Raw genomic sequence first — 27,999 nt, 5'->3', positions numbered from 1 at the left:
GCATAAAACAATTATTTATCTCTTTGATGATGTAAAAGGTGTTTGGCTATATTGTTGAAAATGAATCCCTTGGGATGCTGTAATCTTCATAACTTCTCCATTTAGAGTATCATCTTCAACTATTGTTATCAGTCCCTCAGCAATTTTTGATGGGCTGAAAAAAAAAGTTATTTCAGAATCATGTAGTAATAGAACATGTGAAAAGGACAAGTAAAGAAACTCAGTGTAAATCTGTATACCCTGAAAATGAAACAACCTGGTATTAGAACAAATTTATTTTCAAGAAAAGCAGAGGTGATAAGTGTTTCAGGAGAGAAATTCAGTCTCCTCAATCAGAATGTACAGTGTAAAGCAGAAACTTTACAAATCATCATTTGTTTGCTCTAGTTACTGTTAAATCCCTGCGGACATCCAGCTGCCACTGGACTTCCTATCAAAGTTTTCTCTGTCAGGGCAACGGACAGAAGTAATCCTTACACAATCCTCTGCAGCTCTTTGTTGTTTCTGTGGCAGGACAGACACACAAATTAGCATAAGGACAATTTTGTCACATGCAGTTTGCTGTGGTCAATAGGTGCAATATATTTTACACATGAAAAAGTGTGGGCGAAACAACAGAGTCATACAATTTCCTTCGTGCAGAAGCGTCTGAGCAGCTAATTGTTAGAGAATGAGAAAGTGTTAAAAAAATATCGCTTTATGCTTGTCTTTTTCTCACACTCTTTCCTAGGTGTCTGCTTTTGGCCTTTGTTGACAATACCGTAACGGGCTAGGTAATTCTGATCTGATCCACCATCGTTGCTACTGTGCTCTTATGAACTTAGTCCAGATTTGTCAGTTCTTGGTCTGATTTCTGTCTTGGTTCACTTGCAGATTTTGTGGAAATACAATACAAATGATACACCCTGTATCTTACAACAAGTTTGATTAAACAAATTTATGGAAGAACACCAAGGGCTATTAAAAACTAATACATCATCTTTAACTTGGGAATTTGATTTGCACTTTGTTAGGCAATGGGAATGCATAAAGGGAAATATCACTATGTAGGTGATACTCTTAAAATAGCCTTAGATTGTTCCTTGTATATAGGATAACACATTTGATAGACTTTTATCTGAGACAGCATTTCCCTTTTATTTTAATTTTGCTGAAAGTGCTATTGTGTGTGATTGTTCTTCATTAACAAAGGGCAAAAAACCACTGTATCTGACTTGACTTACTCCATCACGCCATAGAACTGCATCATATTTTTGATCTCATCCTTATAAGAATAATATTGTCCCATATTCTCTTCTTTATCTATTGATTGAAGAATCGGTGTGTTGACAAATCCTGGACAAATTGTGTTGAGTCTTACTCCATAGTTTTCCATATTAGCAGCTAGCTAGTGAAGTGAAAAAGTTAGACATTCATCATCAACATTTTAAAACAGTATTGTGTAAGTAATTTTTCAAAGAATGAGATCTACCACTAAGTATTTTTTAGCCTTACGTGGTAAGCAAATTTTGTTACTACTGATTATTTTGCTTCAACAGCTAAGTTTGAAGCATTTTTCCTCTAGTAATCATACTAGATAACTAGAAAAAACTTCTGTTTTTCTGGGAGAACAATTCTACAGGAAATAAACACTCTTCTTTCCATGCAGCTGTTTTTTTCTAATGTTTTTGTTATTAGTGCTCTTGGCATGTCATTAACAGTATTCTAGGATGGTGATATAACTCTCATAAGCAAAACCAAGTAATATCTCCCAAATGTATACTTCCAATCTTATAAGAACTTTCTTGTTAAAAGAAAAATATCTGAAATCAAATCAAGATTTAACTCTAAGATTGTATTTACCTCCCTCATGTCAACAGAAATAGGATTTGGTCTCTACCCCTAGAACTGTAATGCTAAACATTTCCAGCTGCTCTCTTGTCCCTGCCAAGGGATGAATCCATCACTGAGCATCTCCACAGGAAAGTCCCTGTGAACTCCAGGAAAGAGGCAGGAGTTTTTCAGGAAGCAGTTCAGAAACATGATGAAAGCAAGCAGCACAAACCGTTCTGGGAATGGTAGGACCCTTCAATTGTGGTGCTACTAATGCAGCATTCAGGCATATGTTGAATGATGGATGAACTTTCTTAGCGGTGGCACAGAACTTATGAATTATACATGATATATCCAAGAATAACCATAATTGTTCAACACTGAGTTATATTTATTTTAACATTTAACATGAATCCTTTCTGGTATTATATAAATCACATGTCATTTTCATGATATGGTAGCCTGCCCTTTTGGTCTGGAGAAGAAAAGAAACTGAAGTCCTAGATGTTTTGTATCATACCTGCCCAACATTAGGCTGTACTGCCTTTCCTGGTAAATACAGTGATTTGCTATGTTTATTATTATTTTTCTCCTTGGCATTCTCATGTTCCATAGAGACAGTATTTCCTTTAATTTCCTAGCAGACCCTTTATTTTTGAGCTTAGATGGTGATGTTTATATTATAATGAGAAAACAAAAACGGAAAACCAGGTGTCAGGTTCATGCTGTGGATAATATGTTATATGCAACACTTATCCATACTTCTCTGTTTAGGTTAATCTGAAAATTAACTTATTGGGTTGGGAGTGTAAAATATGGATAAACTATCCAAATGATCATTTCAGGTACTTTATTCTGGAAATTAGACTGGAAATTTATATGAGTACACTATCTTTAAGCTTAGCCTATGAAAGTATAATCATATTTGCTCCCTCCAAGTTATTTTGTCTTGCTGCTTGTTCAGTTTAACTAGAAAGTTTTGGAGTCAGAGCCTGAGACTTATTATATGGTTGTATAGCATCTAACATGTCCCATCTTAAATGTGTCATTTTGCATTTTCAGCATATTAAGAGTTAGTAAGAATAAGCTAATGGTAAACATTTTTGTGTTCAAGTCACTTTTTGTACACTTTAGTGCCTATTTATCATTAAAAAAGTCATCAAACTGACTTACAGATAAGGAAACCAAAATGTTAAATGACTGGGATGAAGTTATGAAAAATATTTTTAAAGCTTGGGTAAGAATTTGACTTTTGGGCTCCTCCCACTGTCCTTAAATTACTTTGCAACATCTTTCTTCCATGCTCCCAAAATCTCAAATTGGTCATAAACACACATGTCTTACTTATTCCATCTTTGGATTCCCTTTAGTGAAAGTAGGGAACCTCCACTTCTTCAGACACTTTGTTTTCTTTAAGAAAATTAGTTCCAGTTGTGTGACAATAGAGAGGGAACATGAGAAACTTAGTATGTTCCCAAGGAACTTCTGATACTGTATTCAAAAACACATACTTACTGCTATTGAACGTGTGAATCCAATTACACCATGCTTTGTAGCACAGTACACAGGTTGGAATGCAGCAGGCATGAGTCCTTTAAAATAAAAAGGTAGCTGAATAAAGATGTTGGGTACTCCTATTTATGATTACCCTAAACATACATATAGGTTTATAATGTAAAAAGTAAGTGATAGATTTATAGAGATGCCACAAAATAGATTAGTAAAAATTTGCAAATTATATTTTGTAATCTCAGTTAGGCTCGGAAAAGATATGAGATGGATAAAAACATGAGGAGGCAAAAGAAGAGTAATAAAAAAGTATAACTTTAAAGAGGAACAGTTGTATCTGTGAAGTATGACTTAAAATGGAGGACAGGATCTGGAAGAAAACACTCAAGGATGAGATTTTTTGAGCCACCTTCTATGAATCTGTAAAATATTTAAAGTATATAAAGTATGTAAAGTATTTTAGATAAACTTTGATTACTGACACTCTATATGCTGATATGTAAACTGGACATCTGCAATTATTTACAGTGATTTCAGAAAGAAAGTGTGGGAAAAGGTATGGGAAATAGCAAAATCCATTTTGACTACTGTAACTGGTTTAATACTATCTTTGTAATCTATCAAAACATAATGTCTGACCTAAATCCCTTCCTTATGTTGCTTCTATAGAATAGTAGCAAAACTCGGCCTCAGATAAAACTTCCCCTAGCCCTAATGCGAGAGGTAAGAATGAGCATGCTGCACAGCTGACTGAAGCGCAGTCAGCCAATACACCTGCTTGTGCAATGCTGTTACTGCTTATTTATTTGACAATGTGGTTAGTACTACAACAAACACATACTCTTTTGCATAGTGGTTTTTGCTCAAAGGAGCAACTATAAACAAAGTAATTCAGATGATGCACCATCTGAGGCATTGTAAGATTTATTTTTACTTACAGTTCTACTTGGGTAATATTTCATAGGTGATAGTTTTTTTTAAAGATATTTAAATGAAATGAGGAAGCCATTTTGCAATAAGTAAATGGAAAAAGCACTAAGAAGTGTACTCAGGACCTCAGTGCAGAGAGAGTATAGAGACAAGTGAATAAACACTGTGAATGGAATGATAAGATGAAGACCTCAGACAGTAAGCAGAAAGAAATGAAAGCAGAGATGTGGATAGAAAAGATTTTTGAAGTATTTTCTAGATTGAATTAGATTGGCTGAAAAGGATTTCATGGTATGGTACCTCCTACAGCGGGCCCTGTTCTGGAATGAAAAGCCAGGATGAAGATTTTTAGAAGGGAACAGGAAAAAGAGGTAACAATCCTGGGTAATATCATTGCTATCTTCTGTAAGGAAAAGCAGAAGCAAAACGCAAAATGACTGCTATCATTGTGAACCTTTATGGTGGGAGCGGGAGAGCATAAAATCATTATTTATAGTAGAGAAAGAAGAGAGAATAACGGGTTTGGAGGAAAATTAAGAACTTAATTCTAGTAAGACTGAGTTTGATGGCAAAAAGCTGGTCAAGAAGAGATGACAGACTGTAAGTGTCTATACATTTCTGCCCATTATGCCAACAATTTCCACTATACAATGACAGCTGAACTGGACCACATGAATGCTGTAGTTCCATCTGCAAGCTAGGGTCTTGCGAATAGCAAACCACAGCCTGTCTTAAAGTTAGAGGATGAAATTTGTTTGTGTTCCTAAACATGGTATTATAAAACTGGATACTGATTTTAATATGTTAATGTTTGATTCTAATGGAGGTCATCCCAATTAATATCTCAGATATGTTTTTTTCATTCTTCATATTTCATATCTTTAAGTGATATAATCAGGAAAGGGTGTGACTTATTTCAGTGGAGGTGAAGAATACACTACCCAGCTTTAACTATGGATTTGCCAGAAAAATTATATATGCCAGAGACTTGCATGGGCTCTTTGCTCTGCAATCCATTTTGTCTGAAGGAAAAAACTTTCTAAGATGGCACAAAGCTCTAATTACAACCCTGGCAGCGTCAAGGTTTTGTCTTGGTTTAAATGCTACATTGGTAATCCAGCGAAAGCAACACTGTTATTAGCGTTCAGTAGTGAGAAATGAAGAACTTAACCTAGTGGCTGGTTGTTCTCTTACACTTGTATTTATCTGCTTGGCTTGAATTAATGTGTTATGCTTCTGATTGAGAACTTGCTTTATGAAAAATGGATTTTGTGTTGTCTCCTCTGGGTTGTGATCGCAACACAGGCTTAATATTCCTCTGTTTGGTGACTTTGGATGGTCATCACCATTCTTCAAATAATTGGAAACATTGGAATATTAGCACATTAGAAATATTATACTTTTTTTTTAAACTCCTGAGTAGTTTTATGTGTTTTAAAGAAAAAAACAGTCCCAATGAGGCTGCAGCTAACACACATGCAAAAGAAAAAATCTACTGGGAAACACAGAGGAGGAATTTTTTTTTTTTTTAAACATAGTAAGACAAATCACTCGTTACTTGAGAGGGAAGAGAAACAAAGTCAAGAAATAAACAAAGAAGGGGCACAGCTCACAATAATGATGTGGAATAAGGTTCAAAGACTTACTTAAATGTCAAAAGACAGCAGGAATATCTAGGCAGGAAGAGAGGAACAAATAACAATTTTTGAATCAAAGCATTAGAACCAGTTCTTTTCTAACTGCAATTATTATTTTTGCTAAAATGGAGAACCAAGAAGAAATCAATTGACTCGCTTTCAGCCAAAGCAACGACAATGAAGGCTAATCCTAGCATCCCTCACCCAAACCAAAGGCAGTCCCATCTCACTTTTGTTCCTGAGTTGTACCCAGAACCACAGTGTGGGATTTCCAGCTCTGAGCCATTCCCCTGCCCCAGGGAGCGCTGAACCTCTGTCTGTTAGCGATGTGTCCTTGGGACTCTGCTAGCAAGTATTTGGGGATGAACCACTGTGTGACATTGATCCTGCTCTGCCTGAGTATTTATTCAATCAGTGAACAAAGATGAGTTAGTAGCATATTAGTTAAGGCACTCATTTGTTAGAAAATCTGGATTCTATTTGCTGGTCCCATGAATATTTAATTATCTCATGCAAAGTGGAACAGCAGTGAAAAAGACTGGGGAACATTATGCACAAAATAAGGCGGGGGGAATGGGAGGGTGTTCAAATGGATGATGATGGGGCAGTGCACTCCAGGAAAGTGATACACGTGGTTTTCAATCTCTCTTGGCAAGGGGAGGCAACTGTGCCTAGATTTTCATCTCTCTGGATGTTGCTGCATCACTGAACTGTTACATGAAAGGGGACAGGGAACTTCCTTTCCCCCTCAAATGATCTTCATCGAGAACTAGATGGTGAATTGTAAATAATTTCGTGACGACTGAAGGTGCTCTTTGATTTACCAAAACCAATTCAAGCAGAGCAGCAGTAATCCTGTGCACCAGTGTTAACTGTGCTCTTTTTTGTTTTTCTCAGTTCCTGGCAGGCTGTCAGAGACAGCTCTTGCCCTTGGTTATGCTCTAGTCCCCTTGTTGTTACAGTGTCAAGACCACTCTACCTTTTGAGATGTGGTGTCAGGCTTCTCACTGCAACTGCTTATTTATCATGGTCAATAGTTTCAATATCCACATCTTGAGAAATTAGTATTGGAGGTGGAGGATTGTGTCAGTAAGCTTAAATTGTATTAGTAAGCTTTGTTGAAACTGTATTTCCTTTAAGTCCACTGAAGAGCTTTGATGAATACAGAATTAAGCCTTTTTCTCCAGGTGTGCTTTCCCACAGAACATGTTGCCCTCAGAGATTTGAACAAGTCGCTTTCTTTGAATAAGATTTATTAGCATTTAGATGACCTTTCTGCCCCCTGTTTTCTCCATGGATGCACTGTTAGGCAGCTTGAGACAAATGTAGTTTCTGTTTGATAGTATCTTTAAGTTTCGTTAATTCTTGGAATAGTGTACTTCATGTATGGATGAGTGTGGCACAGAGAACACAAGAACCAAAGTCTGTTTTATTACATGGCTGTTGATCTCATGGAGGCTTTGGGCTCGTCAGAAAGCAGCGCTTCTACACTATGATTATGCAATGATTAAGCTCTATTCTCTGTTATGTTTTAAACAAATACAGTCACTATTAAAACATTTAAATATTCCATTAAAATATTTAAATTTTCTCTCACTAATGTGATAATCACAGTATTGTGTGGCATCATAAAGCTCTATATTTTCATTGTTTATGAAAAAGATATGTGAAAATGCTGAAAGATAAGTTTTAGCAAACAGATGGAACCTATTTAAAACAAACCAAAAGTGTGCTTCTCCATATGTTGGGAAATTTTGCCAAAGTAATTTGTTTTCCTTTCTGTATTAGGTTTGTTTTATAAAGTATACTTATCAAAGCCCATTGCAACACATAGAATACTTACAAATAAATAGCATGACAAGATTTAGCCATATTTATTTAAATTAAACGTCTTTCCAAACCACATTACAGAAATCTTCGTTCACCCTTAGGCAAAAGTCTGGATAAACAGTACGGAATATGCTTACAAAGTTCTTTGAAGGCCAAAGCCTCTTTTGAAGAAGCGGATATGAACTAGAGAAATGAGCTAGGGGCTTGATGGTCCTACAGAGTGATGAGAGAATTGATTTTCTCATTCTTAAGAATAGGGAGGGGGTACACGAACACATTCATTATGTCAGTTATACTGCTGTGTTCTGTGTCAAAACAAAGGAGACACAGAAATCCTAGCAAAATTTCTAAGCTGTGTCATTTCTAGGAAATTTTTTAACAGTGAACTGAAGTCTCAAGCAAATAGTTTCTAAATTTTCTAACCCCATTCTTGTGGTTTCTGCTCAGCATCTTTTTTTTTACAAAGGGGAAGGAACAAAAGCTGTTTCATGATTCTGAACTGAAGGTTCCAGTTATACAGTCAGTAACACCTTTGCTCCACTGTATCACTGTGATAAAGTCTTACCTTTACTCAGTGATGTTAACAATACGCTAAGCTTTGTTCTTGTAGTATATATAGGACCAGGTCCTAAAGAAACCTGTTTGCTGTGAGGGGTACTTTAAGTATTTCTCTTGGCTGAAGCTTTCTGTAGGAGGACGACAAACTGTCTGCTTGTGGAGCCTGAGTGCTTGAAGTTGAGTGTTATTAAACCACTGATATGGCTGTACAACAGAAAGGTATCCCAGTACACTACACATCGAGCAACCTCTCCTTAAAAGCTAGTATGACCTGACGCTAAATATTTCACTATTTTTTAAGCCCTCTGAATATTTTGATTTTTTTTAGTCTGCTAGAATCCAGACAGATACAAATTCAGTTTTGTGTCTGTATTTCAGAATATCTTCTTGAAAGTATAAAGGCTGTCAAAACAAAAGTGCATGCACACACATAAATTCCCCTTCCCCCTTTGCTCAATAAAAGTATATAGGTACCAGCCACCAAAAGGTAAGAGACGATGCTAAATTTAGTTATGTAAATAATCTCAGGAGGTAAATTTAGTTTTGTAGTTTTGTGTGCTTTTTCTGTTGCTTGTAACAATTCTGTTAAACAAAATTAAGATTAACATACATAGCTTTCTACAGAAGAAATTTTAGAACATTTTACTCTTTTTAAATTTGAAATGAAGTTTATTATAATGCAAAAATCTGCAACCATTGGCATTATTTTTTATGGGGGCAAGTTGGCAGTAAAACACTTTTCCTATTATCTCAGTTGTTTAGCGGCATTATTTTTTTTTTTATATGAATGCACAAATCCCATAAAATTAAGAAATTTTTATAGCTTTGAGATGCAGTGGGTTAGGAGGTGGGTGCTTGCTGCATGTCCTTACATATTTCTCTGCCTTTTGCATTTAGTCCTGTCTTTTGGAGACACTAAAGAAAGGAAGATTCAATACTGGAAAGAAAGGGTGAATGCTCTGGCTTTCATGCAGCTGAATGAACACTTTAAGCATCTACTTCATAGGAAGCATTAAAATAGTCCCGTGGGTGTTTGGAAATATAAAAGAGTAAGGCTTGATTCTATCCCTAGTTCAAATCATTGGCAAAATTCCCATGGTGAAGAACTGGAAACTAATTAGTGGGTAAAGCAAATATTATTGAAAGTTACGTAAGCACTAAATAGAACTCTTCTTGCTGCTCAGCAAGGCACAAGAATATTTGCTGTCTGCAGAGCATATCTGGTAAAATCTTGTAGAGAACTTGGACAGCGGGATCAAAACCACTCAAAAGTTTAATGATCAACAGAAGCTAGCGCTCAGAAAACAAAACACAAGAAGAGAATGTTAAACAAGCCAATGGCAGTTTGCCTTTTATATGCAGAATAAACTGCAGGACTTAGACCTTCAGACTAGAAAGGGGAATTAGAATCATAAAGCACAAATAGTAGTAAATAAATAAACAATAAAAATCAGTGTATGTCAGCTTTTCTAATGTCTTTTTACTTATGACCTTGGAAACAGTTGCTAAATACAAGCTATGTAAAAGCAAACAAAGCAAAGAACACTTTGTTGTTGACAGGTTCCCATAATCATTATGGCACAATATTAACTTTAAAAAAGTAAGTAAATAAATGCAAATTTTAATCCAATAATTAAAATGGCACTTATAAGCTCTTACCAAACCAAGCTGTTAGGTCTTAAACTAATTTTGTGTTCATTTGAGACTAGTTAGAAACGGAATCAAACTACTGGCTACCTCTGCCCTTTCTTAAGCACTGCATGGGCATCAGAACTTCTGTGAAAATGTTTAATCTTTTACTTGTGTTGATGAACTCTTGTATCGCAATAACAATTTCTTCGGGTTAATTTGGTCCCAATACAATGTCTATTTGAGCCATGGACATAAACTTATTGGCATCAGTAGGCAATGTGTTAGGCAGTATTGCAAGTGCTGACTTAAAGGTACATAGAGGCTTTTAATAAAGAATCCCTCACCCATATGAGACATGGGACAAGAAGAAATGGCCTCAAGTTGCGCCAGTGGAGGTTTAGATTGGATATTAGGAAAAATTTCTTCACCAAAGAGGTTATCAAACATTGGAACAGTCTGCCCAGGGAAGTGGTGGAGTCACCACCCCTGGAGGTATTTAAAAGATGTGTAGATGTGGTGCTTAGGGACATGGCCTAGTGGTGGACATGGTAGTGTTAAGTTAATGGTTGGACTTGATAATCTTAAAGGTCTTTTCCAACCAAAACAGTTCTATGATTCTATGTACATATATTAAGTCAGATCCTCAAGATCCACATGCATTATGTCAATAGGGTGAACTGGACTCCTCATCACAAAAGCCAAGGTTTACAGGAGAATTTAATAGTACTCAGAACATTCACGCCTATCAGGCAATAATCCCCATTTACACTCAGGAACTATGGCCGCTGCTGTCTTACTGGCTTTTCATTGTTAAAACACACAGGAATACCCTGGAATAAAATTACTGTCATTTGGTATTCTGCATGGATACCAAAGAAAGCACTGACAATCCAAGTGTAAGCCACCATATGTATTATTTTTCCCAGACATATGACAGAAGCAAGAGTGAACAAACTGTTCAAACAAACAAGAGAGAATGCAAGTATTTCCCCACAAATTTTTTGAAGAAGGGTGTCAGGTGACCTCATTCTCTATTTACTGTTTCTCCTTCAGTTGTACTTTTTTCTGTGACCCCAGCCACTGCAACATGTGTACCTACAGGAAAGTGAGAAGGATTCCGCCTTGCAACCGAGCAGCAATAACCCTGACTGACTTAGAAGCCATATAATTCTATTTTTATGCCAATAAATTGAAATATAGTTATAGCATAGATAGGTAGTGAGCAAAGAATGTGCTAACTTAAGCTCAAAGAAATATGAGTGTTAATTTTATGGCTTCTCAAGCAGAGGTGGATCACATCTGAGAGGACTTGGAGCATGGGCAGAGTTGATGTGTGACAACCTTCATTAATAAAGTAGATACAGTCTAATCATAAATATTGCTAAAGCTGTGCTCCTATGGGAGTTGAATGGAGGACCTGCTACTGCTTCCTCATTTTCTGTGAAAAAAGATTATCTGATTTTCTGTATTTGATGCCTGATAAATACTTTATAATATAAAAAATAATCAGATTGAAAGTAACCCTGAATTAAAACTAGATCTATACATTAGACTTAGTTTCTTACATACAGTGTGGGGTACCTAACATTTTAATTCAGCAGTGTTATTGAATAGTGTTGAATAAGCAAAATGAATTGAGGTTAGTTAGGTTTTGCTTAACATGTGGCGGTACTGAAGCCTGAAAAAAACTATTTGCATCATGCTCAAGCTTATTAAATATGAAACTGATAGGTTAGAAAAATTACTGAATTTTTCATTGAACTGAGTTTAAAAAAAGAAATGAAAGTCATTGCCCTTTGATATTACTTTGGTTGCTATGATGGAAACCAGGTCAAAATGGGAATAAACAGGGAAGAGCCATAAGAAAGAAGAAAAAGCGTGACTGATCAGTATGTTTCATTTACTTTAGAAACAAACCAGTGTGTAGAAAGTGTTTACACAGAAAATATTCTTACCTGCCAAAGACGAGATATTTATGATTACTCCTCCATCGCCTCCATTTCCTTTTCTCATGTATTCTAGGCCGAGGTAGGTTCCTCTAATCACAGATGTCTGATAGAGAGGGGAAAGGGAGGATTATATTCAAAATATTTTTCTTTTATGCTCCTAAAAACTGAATCTTGCTTTAATCATGGTGCCTAGAACGTGTATTGCTTTACCAGTGATCTTATTTGTACTTGGAAGATTATAAACACAGATGATATTCCACCGTAATGCAACTTAATAACTTCAGAAGCACAACTGCAATGCATAGAAAGAATAGCAGCTTAATTATTTTTATTATTAAGATATCAATAATCAAACTGAAATGTTACAACATGAAATAAATGCTGTGAAGGAAATGAAATATTGAATAAGTAAATAATTTATAGATGAAACACACATTTTGTCTGAGGATATGTGGTGGATGAACTGATCCAACTCCCAGCATTTTTATTGAGACAAACTGCTGTACGCTATAAAAAACATACAGACTGAATCTGAACACTAACACTTATAACATCATTTGGCTCAAGGCATGAGATCCCTTTTTAGGATTAAGTTATATGTTATATTTCTGGTCCCAGGATACTAAAAATCTGTATTCTTTCATGACTGAACTTACTGTAGTTTTACCGTTCCTCTCAAAAGAAGGTTACCCAAACAGACAAATACAGATAAGGTAAAAAAAAATTTGAAGAGGTGAGAAACATGGTGTTAGCATAATATTAGCTGCAGCATGTGATTTTTAAATTTCTGAGAAGTGTGTAATCTTGATTCCTTAAGATCTGTTTTTGAACCCTACTGCAGAACTTCTGCTGGGATTCATCTCACGAAAATTCAGACATTTAAACTGAGACACCTAAAGATATGCTGTGCCTGGGTGTTATCAGCCTTCTAAAAGAATCAGGCGGTTAAGGCTTTCCCAGAGAGTAAGTCACTTTTACCAGAGACTTTGACAAGTGATAATAGAAAGGCAGTGGACAGTGCTGCTAGTGGAAGATACTAACTTTAGTGAAATGTTGCAATATTACTTCATTAGTGATGAGTGATAATTATTTACTGATTTTGTTAGATCTCTGCATAATCAGTTCATATTAGGTTTACAATTTCTACTTAAAATGAACAAATGTTTTGAGTTATTTTTATTTTGCTGGAAATATTATTTCAGTTTTTAAGTGAGAACTCCATTTATATTGTATTACTGTTTAATGCTATTTATTTGGCCCAAATAAATTAAGATGTTTAAATACATTCATATCTGCACACAATTATTTCACTGAAAGTTTTGACCAGGGAAGGTCTACAGAACTGTGAATCATGGAGAAGGAAATCTCCCAAAGTAATAAAAAAAAACACAGTAAAAAAGATGTGTATATGACTAAAACCTAATGGATAGTGGCTAGGTGTACTGGAAAGAAAAAAACTTTTAAAATCAGAATATTAAGTATTTTTGTACCATTATCTAAATTCACAAACCAAAATTGGAATAATTTAAAGACATGTATTACATTTCATTTTTATTAGCTGATAGTTTCAGATGTATGTGTTATAAAACATAAAGTAGAAGTCCTAATTCAAGTTCAGTTGCCCTTCGTGCTTATTGGTTTTAACAGGAATCAGATTTGGAAGACTGCATGTCCTGCTTTATAAATATTGCTTGTTCACTGCCCAAGTAACATGAAGTTAAGCTGCCTATTGACAGAGATAAAACAACTTGAGACCTGTCCTGGTTTCACTAGGATTTGGTTTCAGTTTGTGGCCAGCCATGGTGATCAAGGCCCTCAGCAGTTAAATCTGGGGCAGCTGACCCTGGCTGGCCCACAGGTGTATTCTATATCATTGACATCAAGCTCACTATAAAAGAGAGGGTTTGCTGGGAAGAGGTGGGGCTTTTTTTTGGTTTCCTTGCCTTTTCTAGCTTCTTCATGTTTCTTGTTGTGATTCCTGGAGCAACTTGCCAGTGATTTGTGAATGAGTATATTTTTGTCTGTTTTGTGTTGTCATTTATATTGATTTTCTTCATTTCATTAAATCTGGTTACCTTCATCCCATGAGTCTCCCTCTCTTTTTCCCAATTCCATTCCTCATTTGGGGAAGGGGTATTGGGTGAGAGAAAAACTGCTATTGTTTAGCCTTGTGTGCGGGCTAAACGAAGACAAGACTTCATTACCAAGTTTTCTTTGGAATTTCAATAAAGAATCAGTTTTTAAAATTTTCTATAGTTGCAGCATTTTATGTGGTATTTTCAATATCAATATATTTTCAGTATACCAATTTCCTGGAATAATGTAAAAAAAAATCACAAACTATGAATAGTTCAAAATTCTGAAATAACATTTTAGACTTTTCTTAAACAAAAAATTCCCATAAGAATCTCTTTTTTTTTTTTTCCTCCTGGAAAGTATTGTCTTAAGTAACATACTTTTAAAAATGTTTTGATTAATATCAAAAGAATGTTATTAATTACATGTTTTAACAGAAACTTTCCAAAGAACTGTCTTCAGAGGCTTGTAAAATACCAAACTAAATCTGATTTCTCTCACATGTCCTGGAAAGTTTCAGAGTCATTATAAATGTAGTTAAGTGCTGTTTAATGTTGATTGTCACATGTAAATTTTAAAGGATTTATTGTAAAACAAGATTGTTAATGCCCAGTACTGTTGCTGTAAGGTATACTTATTCTGAACATAAACTTATTGGCAGCTCAACTAAAACTAGACTTGGACTTAAGGTTGAGTGGTGTTTTTTAATATATACATATGATAGGCTCTACACAAGATGTTTTAGAAAGGAAGGGGTTAAGACTTTCTGTGGAGAGCAGGTGCAGATCCTATCATGCCCTGGAGCAGTGGCTCAGCCTGCTGAACAGAAAAGAGAGTTCCACTTAGGATGATTAGAGGAAACAACTCAGTTGGAGAAGAAAGTAGCTTGGGGCTCCTTGAGGATCTATGTATTCCTCCAGCCTTCTTGTTCAGAGAGATAAGAGAGCCAGATGAGTCTTTGGTCAAACCACGATTATAAGACAAGGAAAAAGCTAGTAGCTTGACTCTCCTATCAAAATCACTGTACTGCTCTTTTTTCTCTCTAGACTCGATTAACTTAGCATTTCTTCAAGTGGCTGGGGCCTTCTCCTTTATGTAGATATTCTGAGAGATTGCCTTCAGAATTAATGCAGACCTTCATTCTGATATTGCCCATACACCTGCTGTTATCCTTGCAAAAAACTTCTCATCGAGTGTGGCTGATCTTGAGTGACATGGCTATTTCTGATGTTTGGGCTGGCAACATAAAGAATTATTCTGGAGATAAACTCTGACCCAAATATACAGAGTGAGAAGAACCTAGCTGTCTGCACACTCAGCAGATGGCACTTCAGATGAAAGGCACTGTGTGATAGATCTCCCATTCTCTTGCCAGAATTTCCCCTCTCTCCAGGGGAGAAAGTCCTCTCAATAGTTCTCCAAGGAAGAACAGCAGTGGCTGAACTTACTGTAGTATGAAAGTCATACAATGTTTGCTTAGAAGTCTTAGTGCCACTTTCCAGTCGAGCCTGTTGATCCAGCTGAGTTGATAAAGTGAAGCTGGCTCTCATATTTGGGTGCCAAACACTCAAATGAGAAAGAGGTTTTCCAAAGAACAATAATCTTTGGACTATTGTTTTCCAAAGACCAATGGTATATTGGGTTTTGGTTTTGTTATGAAATCCATCTTTGCAAGTGCATAAATTGCAGCCTCAGGCCTTCTCTCATATGAAATGTGACTTTGGATTCCTATTTGTTGATGTCAGAATACTCCATCTGAATTCTAGAAGAAAGCTTATCAGCTATTACTTCACTATACCATGAAATACACAATAGAAAGTAAAACAGGCAAAGAATGATGTGTTTTGTGCAGCCCAGTTTCCTGGTTTTGGGATATGATGAAAAATGTCTGCGATTTGCCTTTCAATAAACTGAAAGAAACTAAAGGTGTCTTCAGATTGCATAGTTCTCCTTGTATACTTTTAAGAATAATAATTTAATCCCATGCTCTTAACCAACAGTAATTCATAGTTCATCTATTGCAAATAGAAATTCTGGGAAAGTTAATATTTAAAATTACCTAATTAAAAAAAAAATTGTCTGACTTGTTTTAAGATGAAAATATGCTCCGAGACTTAACTGTGTACAACAAAGCATGTTGCATTTTAGAGTTGAATTTTTTACAATTCCTTTGTTTACAACTGCATTTAGCTGCATGGATATTGTCCATAAACATGTCAAGAACAAAGAGCAGGAAAGTAGTCAAATTTGCAATTAAATGTAGAAAAAGCGAAAATTGGGACAGCTGACTCTCATTTAGTTTTTTTTACTCCTGGCTAGTGAAAACTAGTATCATTAAAATCAGAAAATAATGGTTGTCCTACTAGCTGTTGAAAAACCTGTGATCTTACTGATACTGCTGTTTGTTTTCTTACCAAAATACAGTGTTTTACTATAGCACATAATGAAGATGGACCATCAAGGTGCACTGCAGGTCTAAGTGTGCTCCCAAGAGAAGCAATTTTACTCTTCAACTCCCAGTAGGAAATTTAGGATTCTTTCCAATGAGGTTATAATGGTGAGTGTGGGGAATATCTCCTAGTGTTAGCTTCCATATGTTACAGATTTACGTTAGAGACGATCAGTCATTCTGAAGCACCATACAGTAACAAACCAAAACTTGGTATCTGACAGCATGGTATTGTGCAAATACTCAAAACACTTGCAGTTGCTTTTAGAAGTATCATATCAGTAACTTATTTAACAAATTGTTAAACGGCAATTTAAATATCAGTGTCAAAATGAGAAATAAAACTTACATCATCTACAATTCTTGACATTTCTATGTATCCCAGGGCTGTATAGTTTTAATTGTATCGTTCTAAAAGAAGTCATGTATTGAAACTCTGATTCTAATAAGACTCCAAGTCTTCAATAGAGACCTAGTTTGTTTTTTTCTGGCATTAGGAACCAGTGTTAGCCAGTGTTGTACAATGTTCTTGCATTCCAACATTACACCTGTAAGTCAATTTTCATACTCTGTGTTTCATTTTAGTTGATCTATTAAAAAAAAAGTGTGTTCTTCAGTGGTGGTGCCCAGAACATCATTAATCATAATCCTTTGTAAGTGACAACTGCTTTGAAAGTAATTTAGTACACAGTGGTTTTTTTTCTAGTGTTTCAAGGCAGTTGTTCCAATTGACATAGTTTCTATACCTATTTAATAAGGTTTCCCTTGCCACCTCTTGTCTGATACTTCTGCTGTCTCCTCATGCATGCTAATATTTTACGCTGAGAAACTATGTCTGCATTCCTTCAGTGCTGAAGATGACTACTCTATTGTTACCAAGGTGATAAGGCAATATGAATTCCTCTGAGAGAATAAAATGGTAATCAGTAATCAGTCCTAATATTATGTGTAGGTTTCTGAGCTGATGTAGTTCAGTGCTAGGGATAATGAACAAAAAACTAATGGAAGAGCCATGAACTTGTGGTTTCATAAAGCAGGTTAGCACAAAGCTGGAATTTGACCCAAGACCATTTGGCTTTCGTACTGTGATGTTGTAAATTGATGGCTATCTATAAGGAAACTTTACAAAGTACTTTATGAACTGCGTAAGATGACTTCAAAAGTCTAAAACTAAGTGCTGCTAGTGATATTCATGGAAAATTTTAGCATTTTCTGTTGCACAGTGAGGTGGGACTGATATTGTCCTTAATGTAGATTTTCTAGGAAGCAGACAGGTTGTAGCAAGCGTGCAAGTCCCTCAGCATTCCTCTGTATAGGTTAGTTTACTTGCTATATGAAATTAAATTGCAGGCTTTTGAGTTTGAATTTCCAGCTCAGACTGTGGAAAACAAGAATCCTAGGGAGAAAGAAGGAGAAAGGAATGTGCAGTAGGATTTGATAATTTTCTCGAAATCAGTAGCTTTTGTACAATGTAGGAGTGAAATACTATGTTTTATTTTACTATGTGGTTTTCTTTACTTCTCTGCACTGCCCCCCCACCCCCCCCCGCCATTCCTGAAGGATGTAGGAATAGTATTGCATTTTGAGTAGCTGGACTTAAGTAGTTCTTAGTTCAAAGTAATTTGCTTTTCATTGTACTTCAACATTGGTTACTGTAAACATACATTAAAACTGTAAGCTAAGAAGTTCATTGATTTACCGTGCAGTTAAGGTAAGTCTGTGTCCTTCCTAGTGCAATATGAACAACAGAAATAATTATACTTACAGGCTTCTCTATGTATTTAGAGGATTGACCCTCATGCCACTGATTTCAAGGTAAGCGGTACTTCTCACTTTTTGGTGGCTGTATCTCTCCCTAGGCAGTTAGTCCTCTTTCTGACACCAAATTATGCTGAAGAAAAAGCAACTAAGCCATTGAACAACAGAGGTAGTGTATTTATGGTTGTCTTAGAATGCAAGCTTGGTAAACGAGTTACCTATGCCATTTTATCTTCTGCAGATAGCACTGTTTGGTTTGTTTTGTTTCTATGTTGGTAGCATTAAGAAACAGTGCTTGCCTCTGTCTGTACTATGGGACCTGCTGGTAATTCCCACCTGCTGAATCCAGCTATGTGTGCTGGCCACATTATATTGTGATGAAAGTTCAGTCCTTGTCATTTCTTCTGGTACACTGTGAAAGAAGAGCAAGATGTATGGACCAGAAGAAGCTTGCAGCATACTCCCAAGAGATCCCTTTTACGGCTTGCACAATGGAACAGTCTTGTGATGATCATGAAGTCTTTGTCTCAAAAATAAATAAAATTAACCCCTTTTGAAGTTTGCCTAGTTACCCTTCTGGTTTCTGCTGAGACATTGATTGGCCTTTTGAGGAATTATTGCTTACCGATGAGCAAATGAATTGATTTTGCAACATTTGCTAGTTGCTGGAACCTTTACTTCACCATGAGCTATATTGAATGGAGCCACACATACATATACAGTGTTGCATTCTCTTCTCTGTGCTACCAATCTAAGTATTTTTCAGGGACAAACCCTGAGTTAGGTAGACTTTATTTTAGAAAAGGACTTTTCTAAATTCACAGAAACTTGTTACCTTTGTCATATATGGAAATAAACTATGCAAACCCATGGAAAATATAAAAACTTGGAACTGTAGGGTACTGCCACATTTTGCCTAGTAATGAAGGATGAGACTGTCATGCACTGGAACAAATTTTACATGCGTATTTGAATTCTCCTCTCTGGGCAACTCTTAAATAAGTGGATCCCATATGACTGGGTTTTTTTGGTATGCCCAAGTTATGGCCTGCAATTTAAAGTTTTGCCAGAATAATGTGTTAAAATGTGCAAAACCATCACATAAACAGGAGATAATTGTGATTTTGCTGTCAAATTCTTTCATGAGTCTATTTAATTTCATTTGGGGAATTGGTTTAAATATACCTACAAAATAATTAATTTGTTGGTGTAAGAAAACAATAAGATAGTCAAAATGTGATGTAAAGTGCTTCTGTGCTTTTGATTTGGGTAATACTTAAAATGTAAGCATATGTGATGCCAGTGCTGCTACATTTAACTGCATTCTGCAACCTATGTCAGTTTTCAGAAATCTTTGGTACGAGGATAAGAAAGGAACCTCCAAGAAAATTTTGGGGTTGTCTTACTGTAAAATGTGTGAAGTGCATTTGTAAAGAGAGAAGATACTGTAATTATAGCAGCCACTATAATTACAGTGGTTCCAGAAAGCCTACATCATCAACACAAGCTAAAATTAGGGAATCTTCTTAGAACATCAAATTGTGTTTAACTAACATATACGTTCAAGGCTCATAAAGACATGAGCACTTCTCTTTCTTTAGGGACTTGAAGAGAAAAAAGTCAGATTATAACATTTCTGGGTTCCTTAGGCATAAGTTCTTATGAAGTTGAATGCAAGAAACATCATTCTTGTCATGCTGGAGGACTGTAGGTAGGACTCTTGATAAGAATGTATGTCATATGTCCTTGTGCTGTTCTGTGCATGAGTATGTGTGTGTATGATGGACTGTTGAAACTACATTGCTAGTATCCATTTGAAATGGAATTCCTATATGGTTGCCAAGATCTTTTTTTATATACCATAATAACAAGGGTGTACATTTGTATGGGTATGAGTAGTTGAAGCTGCCATTGATCAAGCTGATATCGATCAAGTCAACACTATCAGCTTTGGAGTTTTGAGGTGAGGAACGGATGGCGTTGCTGGAATGCTTAACTAAAGAAGTTAATAGAAATATTAACAAAGTAATGAAAAGGTGGATGTATTTTAGCACAAAATATAGCAAAATGGTGGATAGTGCTGCAACAGAAATCTCCTTTTAGTGATTGATACTCTTTTCCCCTCCATCTTTATTAAGATGTCTTTTCTCGCTCTCAAGAAACTGTAATGGATACAAGTAGGAACTGTGTTTTATTCTCTCTTTTTCCTTCTAAATTAAGTCCCACTTTTTGAACCTGCTTCTTCATTTCTGTTCTTCATGCTTTCTGAAGCAGTACTATCAGGGAACTTCCTTACACTCCTTTAAAAATGTTCCTGAAGACCAACCAGTTCTGTGAACTGTTTTAGCCATAAAGAACACACCCCATATGTGTTTGTTCTGATTTATCTTGCTCTGTACTGCTCTACTTCTGTACTTTGTACTTTAAACTGGGGCAGGGAATATTTGTTGTATCAAATATAAATGATATCACTAAGACGAAGACTGGCATTTAGAGGGTTTTTTCCCCTTTTTTAAAGTAGAATATATGTGCATAATGTGTATCAAAATGTGTGGCCATAGAAGTTATTCCTGCTCTTAGGAATAATAGAAAGGATACTTAAAATATCTGATGTCAGGAAAATAGAGACATTTTAAAATCGTATATTTCATATATATTTTTACTCCTTGCTCTACAAGAAGCAAAAAATATTTTATGGAACTAACCAATATAACATATTACATGCAGCAGCTGTTATTCTTCCATTGTTATAGTTAAAAAGCAAAAAGTACAAAATGTTATATCTTGATTTATGGAAATTACAGTAACTAGATAGAAATGCCCTATGGAAATAAGCTAGTTAGTTGGCTCAAGGTTAGTCAGGGAAAGAATATTCAAATCAGAAGATAAATGAGGATATTTAGTTCTTAGAGTGTCCTTGATTTAACCCACATGGCTGTACTTCTACTTTGCTTGATCATTTTAGATGTTTTTATTCCAGTCACTAGCACCTATTAATTAATTTTTTCAACTTTCAACTATGAATTGAGCCATTAGGACATTTATGATGAACTTACCTATATAATAATGTACAAACTATATAATCTACCCCTTTTCATTTTTAGGGGCAGTAGCTTGATGGTTAAGCATATAGATTTGTAAGAGTAGATTCCAGTTTTTCTGCTACTTGAGATGGTGCAAACCCACCTGTGATCTGCTTCAGTCCAATCACCGGTAATAAGACAAAAATAATAGTAGAAGGAGGTTCTCAATGCCTTCTGTTTGTTTGAAGCTCTTGGCATTGAAATATTGTTCGGACATCACTCTAAGTTAGGAAATTTACATGGACATTAAATAACTTCAAGATTTGCTGATCAGAAATGCCTCCATTTTTGAGCTGAATTTAAAAGCAAATCACAGACAAATGTTTTTCTCACATGGACTTCAGTTTTTCTGGTGATGACTAGCTATCTGTGCTTGCAAATTTGACAGGTGGATGGCTGCCTACGGTAACTTATATCCTGTGTTAAACCAGGCACAAAAATAAAGAGAAATAAGTCATCTAGAACACAGGTAAAGTAGTTTTTCAAATTCAAGGGATCTGTACTAATAGCATATTACTGAGGATGTCACACTCCTGTTACTTCACAATATGAAGTTTCCTGATGTTTAATTTGTCAGAATATTTTAGAATTGAAAGAGGGACAAAGAAATATGTGTAGTTAAATCTTAAAGAAAATGTAAAGAAAAGGCAAAGGAAATTGAACAAATGTATTTCTCTTATTGTGGAAATTTTAGTCTGTGGTCCCAGTTCAGTCCCTTCCAAGAATAAGCAAATTTGACCTTGGACAGATGTAAAAGATTGGGAAAAAGTATTATTAAATCTAAATGTTTCTTTTCAAATACATATTTTCCCATTAATTTTTCTATAACTTGTCTTATATACAGCTTCTATTATGTGTCCTGGGGGTTTTTGTTAGTTTGTTTTCATGGAGGCGTTAGGATTCAAAGACTCAGGTAACTTTGTCCTTGAAACTTTTGACAAAAACAGAATTTTGATTTTCTTATCCTGAGATTGCTTGTTGCGTTGACAAATTCCAAATGACTGATTGGAGAAAACTCCATGCTGCACTCTTCCAAGCTTCCTTTTGCTACTTTCTTTGCAGATCTAGATTATAACGCTTTGTAAGTTTGGTCATAGGGGTGACTTCTACTGAATCACCATCAAATTAGAACTTCACAGGTGGCAGGATACAAGCTGGTCAGAGTTTTGTTAACCTAGAAAGTTGGTGTTCTGTGCTGGTTTTGGCTGGGTTAGAGTTAATTTTCTTCATAATAGCTTGCATGGTGCTATGTTTTGAATTTGTGCTGAAACCAGTGTTGATAATGCAGAGATATTTTCATTATAGCTGAGCAGTGCTTACACCAAGTCAAGGCCTTTTCTGCTTTTCACACCACACCACCAGTGAGTGGGCTGGGGGTGCACAAGAAGTTGGGAGGGGACACAGCTGGGACAGGTGACCCCAAATGACCAAGGGGATATTCCATACCATATGACACCATGCTCAGCACATAAAGCTGGGGGAAAAAGAAGGAAGGGGGGATGTTCAGCGTGATGGATCTTTCCTTTGGAGCTTAGATCTCCTAGCAGCGTAGTCTAAATTAAAAAAATTTCAACTGAGAAACAGATATTGTGGCCTCACTTGATGAGATACTAGATAATATCAAAGAAATGGTAACAGTCTGTTTGAAAATAAATTTTACAGGTTCATTGAATGTACTGGGTTTTAGCAAGCAAATGCTCTTCTGTGGTGTGCTTCTATCAGCGACGATGGCGAAATCACCTATATTAAAAGCTCAGATTGTATGCTTGCTTCATTGGTGAAGAAAATGTGGAGCTCTTGGTTGAACAAGTTTTCTTGTAATACCAACAAATGGCAACTTATTCTCTAATGCAGGCCAGCTGAGTCTCACAAGTAACTACAGTGTTCTAAAATGTTCATCTAAACAGACTGGCCTCCTGTAGATGCAGCTCTACTGCTTTGGGCACCAAATTGTTACACCTATCTGGGATTTCACTGGGTTTTATAGAAAGAGAATTTTGTCTGGTGTTAGCCTAAGTGCCTCTACACAGTGCTGTATGTCTTGGATAGACAACTTAAAGGACCCACCACACACACACATTCATTGATTAGTACATATGCAATTATGTGGTTATTGTTTCAATAGCTGTATTTGCCATTCCAATAATTTGTGTTCTGCTAAATGGCACAATCTGTACAAGCCAGGGGCTGTTAGGTGTATTCCAGAATTAAATAAGGTATGAACATGTGAAAGGAGATAATGCTTACCAAGTTAATTTCTATAGTGCTTTCCCAGTCCTTCTCATTGTTCACTCCAGCATTATTAACCACAATATCCAGCCTTCCAAAATGTTCAATTACTTTTTTGAAAGCACCTATAGTAAGATCCAAGGATGAAATTTCTTAACACTTATGGAAAGTAAGATATAAAAATACAGTGCATGCATACAAATTAGTGTTTTATTAGTCCACCACGGTCTTCACTGTTTTCTTAAGCAGTAATAAGCAACATGCAATTTAGTTCTTCATCTAACCATTCACCAATATTAAACATATTCAGGAAAACTGAAAGGATTAAGATACTATAGTCATCTTTTCATTCAGTTTTATAGTGCTTAATAACAGGAGCCAATGAAAGTTTTTAGCATCCATACATATTGTATTAGATAGGATGTTTGGCACTCTAATTATATAAACTAATCATTTATATCTTGACTTGTAACAGTTTGATATAGCTAGTGAATTCAAGATTTGGCACCATCTATTTTAAATGAAAAAAAAGGTTTCATGCGTTCAGAACAATTTTCTTGCTTGAGTCTGCATTTAACCTAAGAATGCGATTCTTATTCAGCAATATAACTAATATGAATCCTTCAACTACAAATAATTCATCATAATTCTTATTTAAATTTATCCATTTATGAATAAATTGTTATACATCTTACTTGTCACATAACTTTAATAATATGTTTCCCAAATTCAAATCATCTTCCTTCTATTCATGAAAATAGTGACCTGTCTTCCAAAGAATTTCAAAATAAAGAACTGGGAAACTTCCACAATGACATTGTGTTCTCCTAGGTGACAATGTTTGAACAAAGATAAAAAATGTGTATGGAAAAACATGATGATGTCATAATGACGAGCAAACTCATCTAGGCTGGCTCTGCTTTGACAGGATTGTTGGATGAGATGACCTCCAGATGTTCATTCCAGACTAAGATTTTCCGTGACTGCAGACATTATCCAACATTTATATTTAGCTTGTTTGTTTTTCCCTCCAAATATTGTTCCTTGTCACTAAATATTTATTATTATGTAAACCAAGACACCTTCCCCTGCCCCAATATTGTTTTAAAAAAAATCATTTGGTGACTAAAAATCTAGAGTATTTCAGGTATACTGAAATTATGCTTGAGAGGCCTTAATGAAACCACTTCACTAAAAGGTGATCCCAGGACCATCTTAATTCTCTGGTCTTTAGCCTTTGGTTGTTAGTGTTGGTCAGGAACATAGCAGCGGCTTTGAGACATCTACCTTTTTTGCAGCAGTTGCAGGGTTTACAAAGTTTTTTTTCTTGCACCAGTTGGTCGATACTCTTACAGTCTTTTCTTTGCCTGAATGCTGTAGGTCCATCACAGTCGCATCTTGTCATGAGAACAAGAGCTGGGCAGATGATGGGAAAGGTTTTATTTGTCCAACTGCCTTTATTGTACAGATTTTTCTAATATTCTAATTCTGTACTAGAATATTTTAATATTAATAAAGCCTCTATTTTTGGCTGTCTGCCTTTTTGGCTTTTATGTTTGTTGCTAATTCATTCTTTGGTTTCTCAGCTTAACTCTTCAATCGCTTATTTTCTTTCCAATCTTGCATCAGCAAGGGCAAATGAAAAGCTTTGGCTTTATTAGGAGCAGGACTGATTATTTCACTTAGTTTCACTGAGTAAAATATATACATTTAGCTTCGAAATTTTGGAAACTGTCTCTCTGACTCTCTTTTAAGCCTTCTCTAATTAACATCTTTCAGCATCCTCATTCTTAATAGAATCTTTTGCCTTCAAAAAACACCATGGATAATAGTACTTTCACCAATTATTTGTTTATTAAATTCACACAGTCTTGACCAATTGTAGTTTTCTAGTTTACACATTGAGAAAAGAGCCAAATGCTTTTCAGCTGTTTGCATATCTATGTTAAAATAAAGAATGATTACCAAATTTGGAATATTTCTGGTAAAAGTTTACCTGCCTACAGTAATCCCATCTATTACCTATCCACAAAAAGAAGAATGTCATTATAAATTCTTAACAAAATTATCATCCACACGTCAGTGTAAACTGACTTCTTCTTCCCTTTTCAAATGCAGAATAATTCTGTGTTTGCATTGCACACTAGTCAGTGCTTATGAAATCATAAAAATTAGAAGCAGATGATCACATAAAATATTGAATGAAGAAAAATGAAAAATGAAGAAGAGGCTTCCTTTTAAAGGAGAGGTAAGAAAAACAGTGGAAAGTAAGTACAAACACCAGTTAAATGTGAGCTTCCTAAATATTCATGGAAAGCGAAAGTAAATGTATGGTGATTTTTCAAAAGTGGGACACGACAGAAGATTTTTGTGGGGAACTATGTGAAAGAGCCAGCAGAGAAAAAAGCACATGCAAGACCTGAAAGTAGATGAAGCAGCTGACTTCCTACCCAGAAGCCTTATGTACCTACAGATTCTAGTTCTAGTACTGTGACTTGTTTAAAACCAAAAGGACTAAAGTTAAAATAAGAGGAACTTCATTCACGCACATGACCTTTAACATAAAAAGCAAGTACAGGACTTGACGCATTCACTAAGAACTTTAAATGCTAGGAGTGAAATTAAGCTAAGTTTATTAAGTGGTGGCTTGAAATTACAAGTGAAAAAGCAGGAAAATAAAGCAGTAAAAAAAAACCCAAACAACAAAACCACTAAAAAGATACCCCAGAAACCCCAAAGGATTGTAAGACATGATTGCAAATTTATGCTAAGAAACCTTCAGCAGGAATAACGCAGTATCAGAGAAGCATAAGCAGCAGCTGCCTGTTCTTGTTCTTGCTCCTTGTGAGAGCCCATGCTGATCCTACTCTTATTGCTCTTTTTCTACTAACTTGGTTCCAAAACCTCCCTCGCTGACCCCTCCTCCTCACTCCTGTTCCCAGAGCACACCCTGTTGGTCCTGCACTAGCCTGGCACCAAAGAAAGGAGGAATCATAGGAGAGAAAGCACACTGGGGTAACACCCACACTGCGGCACATGATATTCCTACCCCTAGGATGCTTTTTCTTGCTCCTAGGTTACTCCTCCCTCTTGGAGAAAAAGTCAGTAATCAACCCAGCTGATAAAAACTTTGTTTGCTGGTTACAGCAGATCTCAAATTTAAAGTCCAGCGTCTCTCTTACAGACAGACAACGTAAAGCTTTAGAATTAAGCATAATCATGCTAGCTCGGAGCAGTGAACAATATTGCTGAATTCGGGACTAGCTGCAATGTTTTGTGAAAGAGGAATGGATATGCTCAATCACTGCTGTCGAGAAAGCGGCCAGTGAAGTGTAGTGAATAAAAGCAGAACTAAAAATGTTCACATCAAGCCTGACACAAATGAATCTGGGGGAAGGGCACTGACAAAAGTGACATCAAAATCTGAATCTGAGTCACTACCTATGAATGTATCTCTTTAGTAATGAAAATTTGTTGAAGCGATGTGCCTGTCACGAAATACTGTGAAGGGTACATCGACATTATATGATACTCTAAGAACTCAGTAGGGAGCATGATTTATTCACTAAGTGAAAACATAAATACAAGTCATACACGAGGGAAGCTCCTTGCCATTCCCTGCATCTGCAAAATGTGTGCGGAATGTTATCAACCCATGTTTAGCACCGTGATAAAGCAGTGTGCCGTCTTTTGCCAGTTCTGCTTTCAGCTACAGCAGCACATGTTGAAAGTAAGTGTGCTGTATGGAAAGAACACTGCAACGCAGAGCAGAATTTATTACTCCCGTGATGAGAGAATGCAGCTTCGAGTATGTACTGAAGCCTCGTAAAAAGCAAGTCTGTGCTTTAAAGTTTATATATATTACTCATAAAATAACAATTATATTCTGTGGAGGCTTTCATGCGAAAGTATCACACACAGCACCCAATCACCCAATGGAACTGATTTCTCTGGCTTTTCTTTATGATGTGCCAAGTAACACAGTGAAATGCGCGCATGCTGGTAGTAACATTTCACATCTGCGGGTTCAGAAACAAATCCTTTTGAGTCACTGTCAGAAGCGATTGGAAGTAGGCTGTCCTCCAGAAACCTTAATTGTACACGTATTGGTGCAGCAGCCCGGGCTCTTTCAGGTTGCTGCACGTTAAGCCAGAGCCCAGCGCTGACAGTTTCCTTCTTACCTTTCAGCTGCTCCTGATCCGTAACGTCGCACTGGATGAACACTGTCCTCTGCGCTTCAAACTGCTCGTCCAGGGCCGCCTTGCTCTCCTGCCCGGCCTCCGAGTTGCGGTCCAGCAGGGCTACCTGGGCGAGGGGGGTCGGAAAGGCTGAGCGGCGGGCGGACGGATGGCTCCCCCCGCCGAGCCGAGCCGAGCCGGGCCGAGGCGAGGCGAGGCCAGGGGGTACCGGCCGGAGGCGAGAGGCAGTGGGCCGGGGCGCTCCCCGGGGCTTACCTTCGCTCCCTTGCCCAGCAGCGCCTGGACGAAAGCCCTGCCGATGCCCTGCGCCCCGCCGGTGACCAGAGCCACCTTACCATTGACGTGCAT

At 36.5% G+C, this 27,999-nt stretch overlaps 1 protein-coding gene across 2 annotated transcripts; it reads right to left on the bottom strand.

The window, feature by feature from the left end:
* Positions 1-15: 15 nt before the first annotated feature.
* HPGD (15-hydroxyprostaglandin dehydrogenase) lies at positions 16-27,999 on the bottom strand. 2 transcript variants are annotated; one of them, XM_068404037.1, is made up of 7 exons: positions 27,907-27,999; positions 27,634-27,757; positions 23,471-23,577; positions 11,864-11,960; positions 3,328-3,404; positions 1,224-1,387; positions 16-154 (listed from the first exon to the last, which is right to left on the bottom strand). In XM_068404037.1, the coding sequence occupies exons 1-7, from the start codon at positions 27,997-27,999 to the stop codon at positions 16-18; spliced, it is 801 nt and encodes a 266-aa protein (XP_068260138.1). The 2 variants fall into 2 exon arrangements, with proteins under 2 accessions (XP_068260138.1, XP_068260139.1); XM_068404038.1 differs by lacking the exons at positions 11,864-11,960; positions 23,471-23,577.

This window comes from Nyctibius grandis, chromosome 6, assembly GCF_013368605.1.
Source record: "Nyctibius grandis isolate bNycGra1 chromosome 6, bNycGra1.pri, whole genome shotgun sequence".
NCBI lineage: Eukaryota > Metazoa > Chordata > Aves > Nyctibiiformes > Nyctibiidae > Nyctibius > Nyctibius grandis.
This window is presented reverse-complemented; position numbering and strand designations above follow the sequence as displayed.

Coding starts and splice junctions, on each gene's coding strand:
- HPGD (XM_068404037.1), bottom strand. CDS start 27,999: ATGCACGTCAATGGTAAGGTGGCTCTGGTCACCGGCGGGGCGCAGGGC. Junction 11,961..23,470: donor GCACTATAGAAATTAACTTG/GTAAGCATTATC, acceptor CCTCTCTATCAG/ACATCTGTGATTAGAGGAAC. Junction 1,388..3,327: donor GATTCACACGTTCAATAGCA/GTAAGTATGTGT, acceptor TCACTTCACTAG/CTAGCTGCTAATATGGAAAA.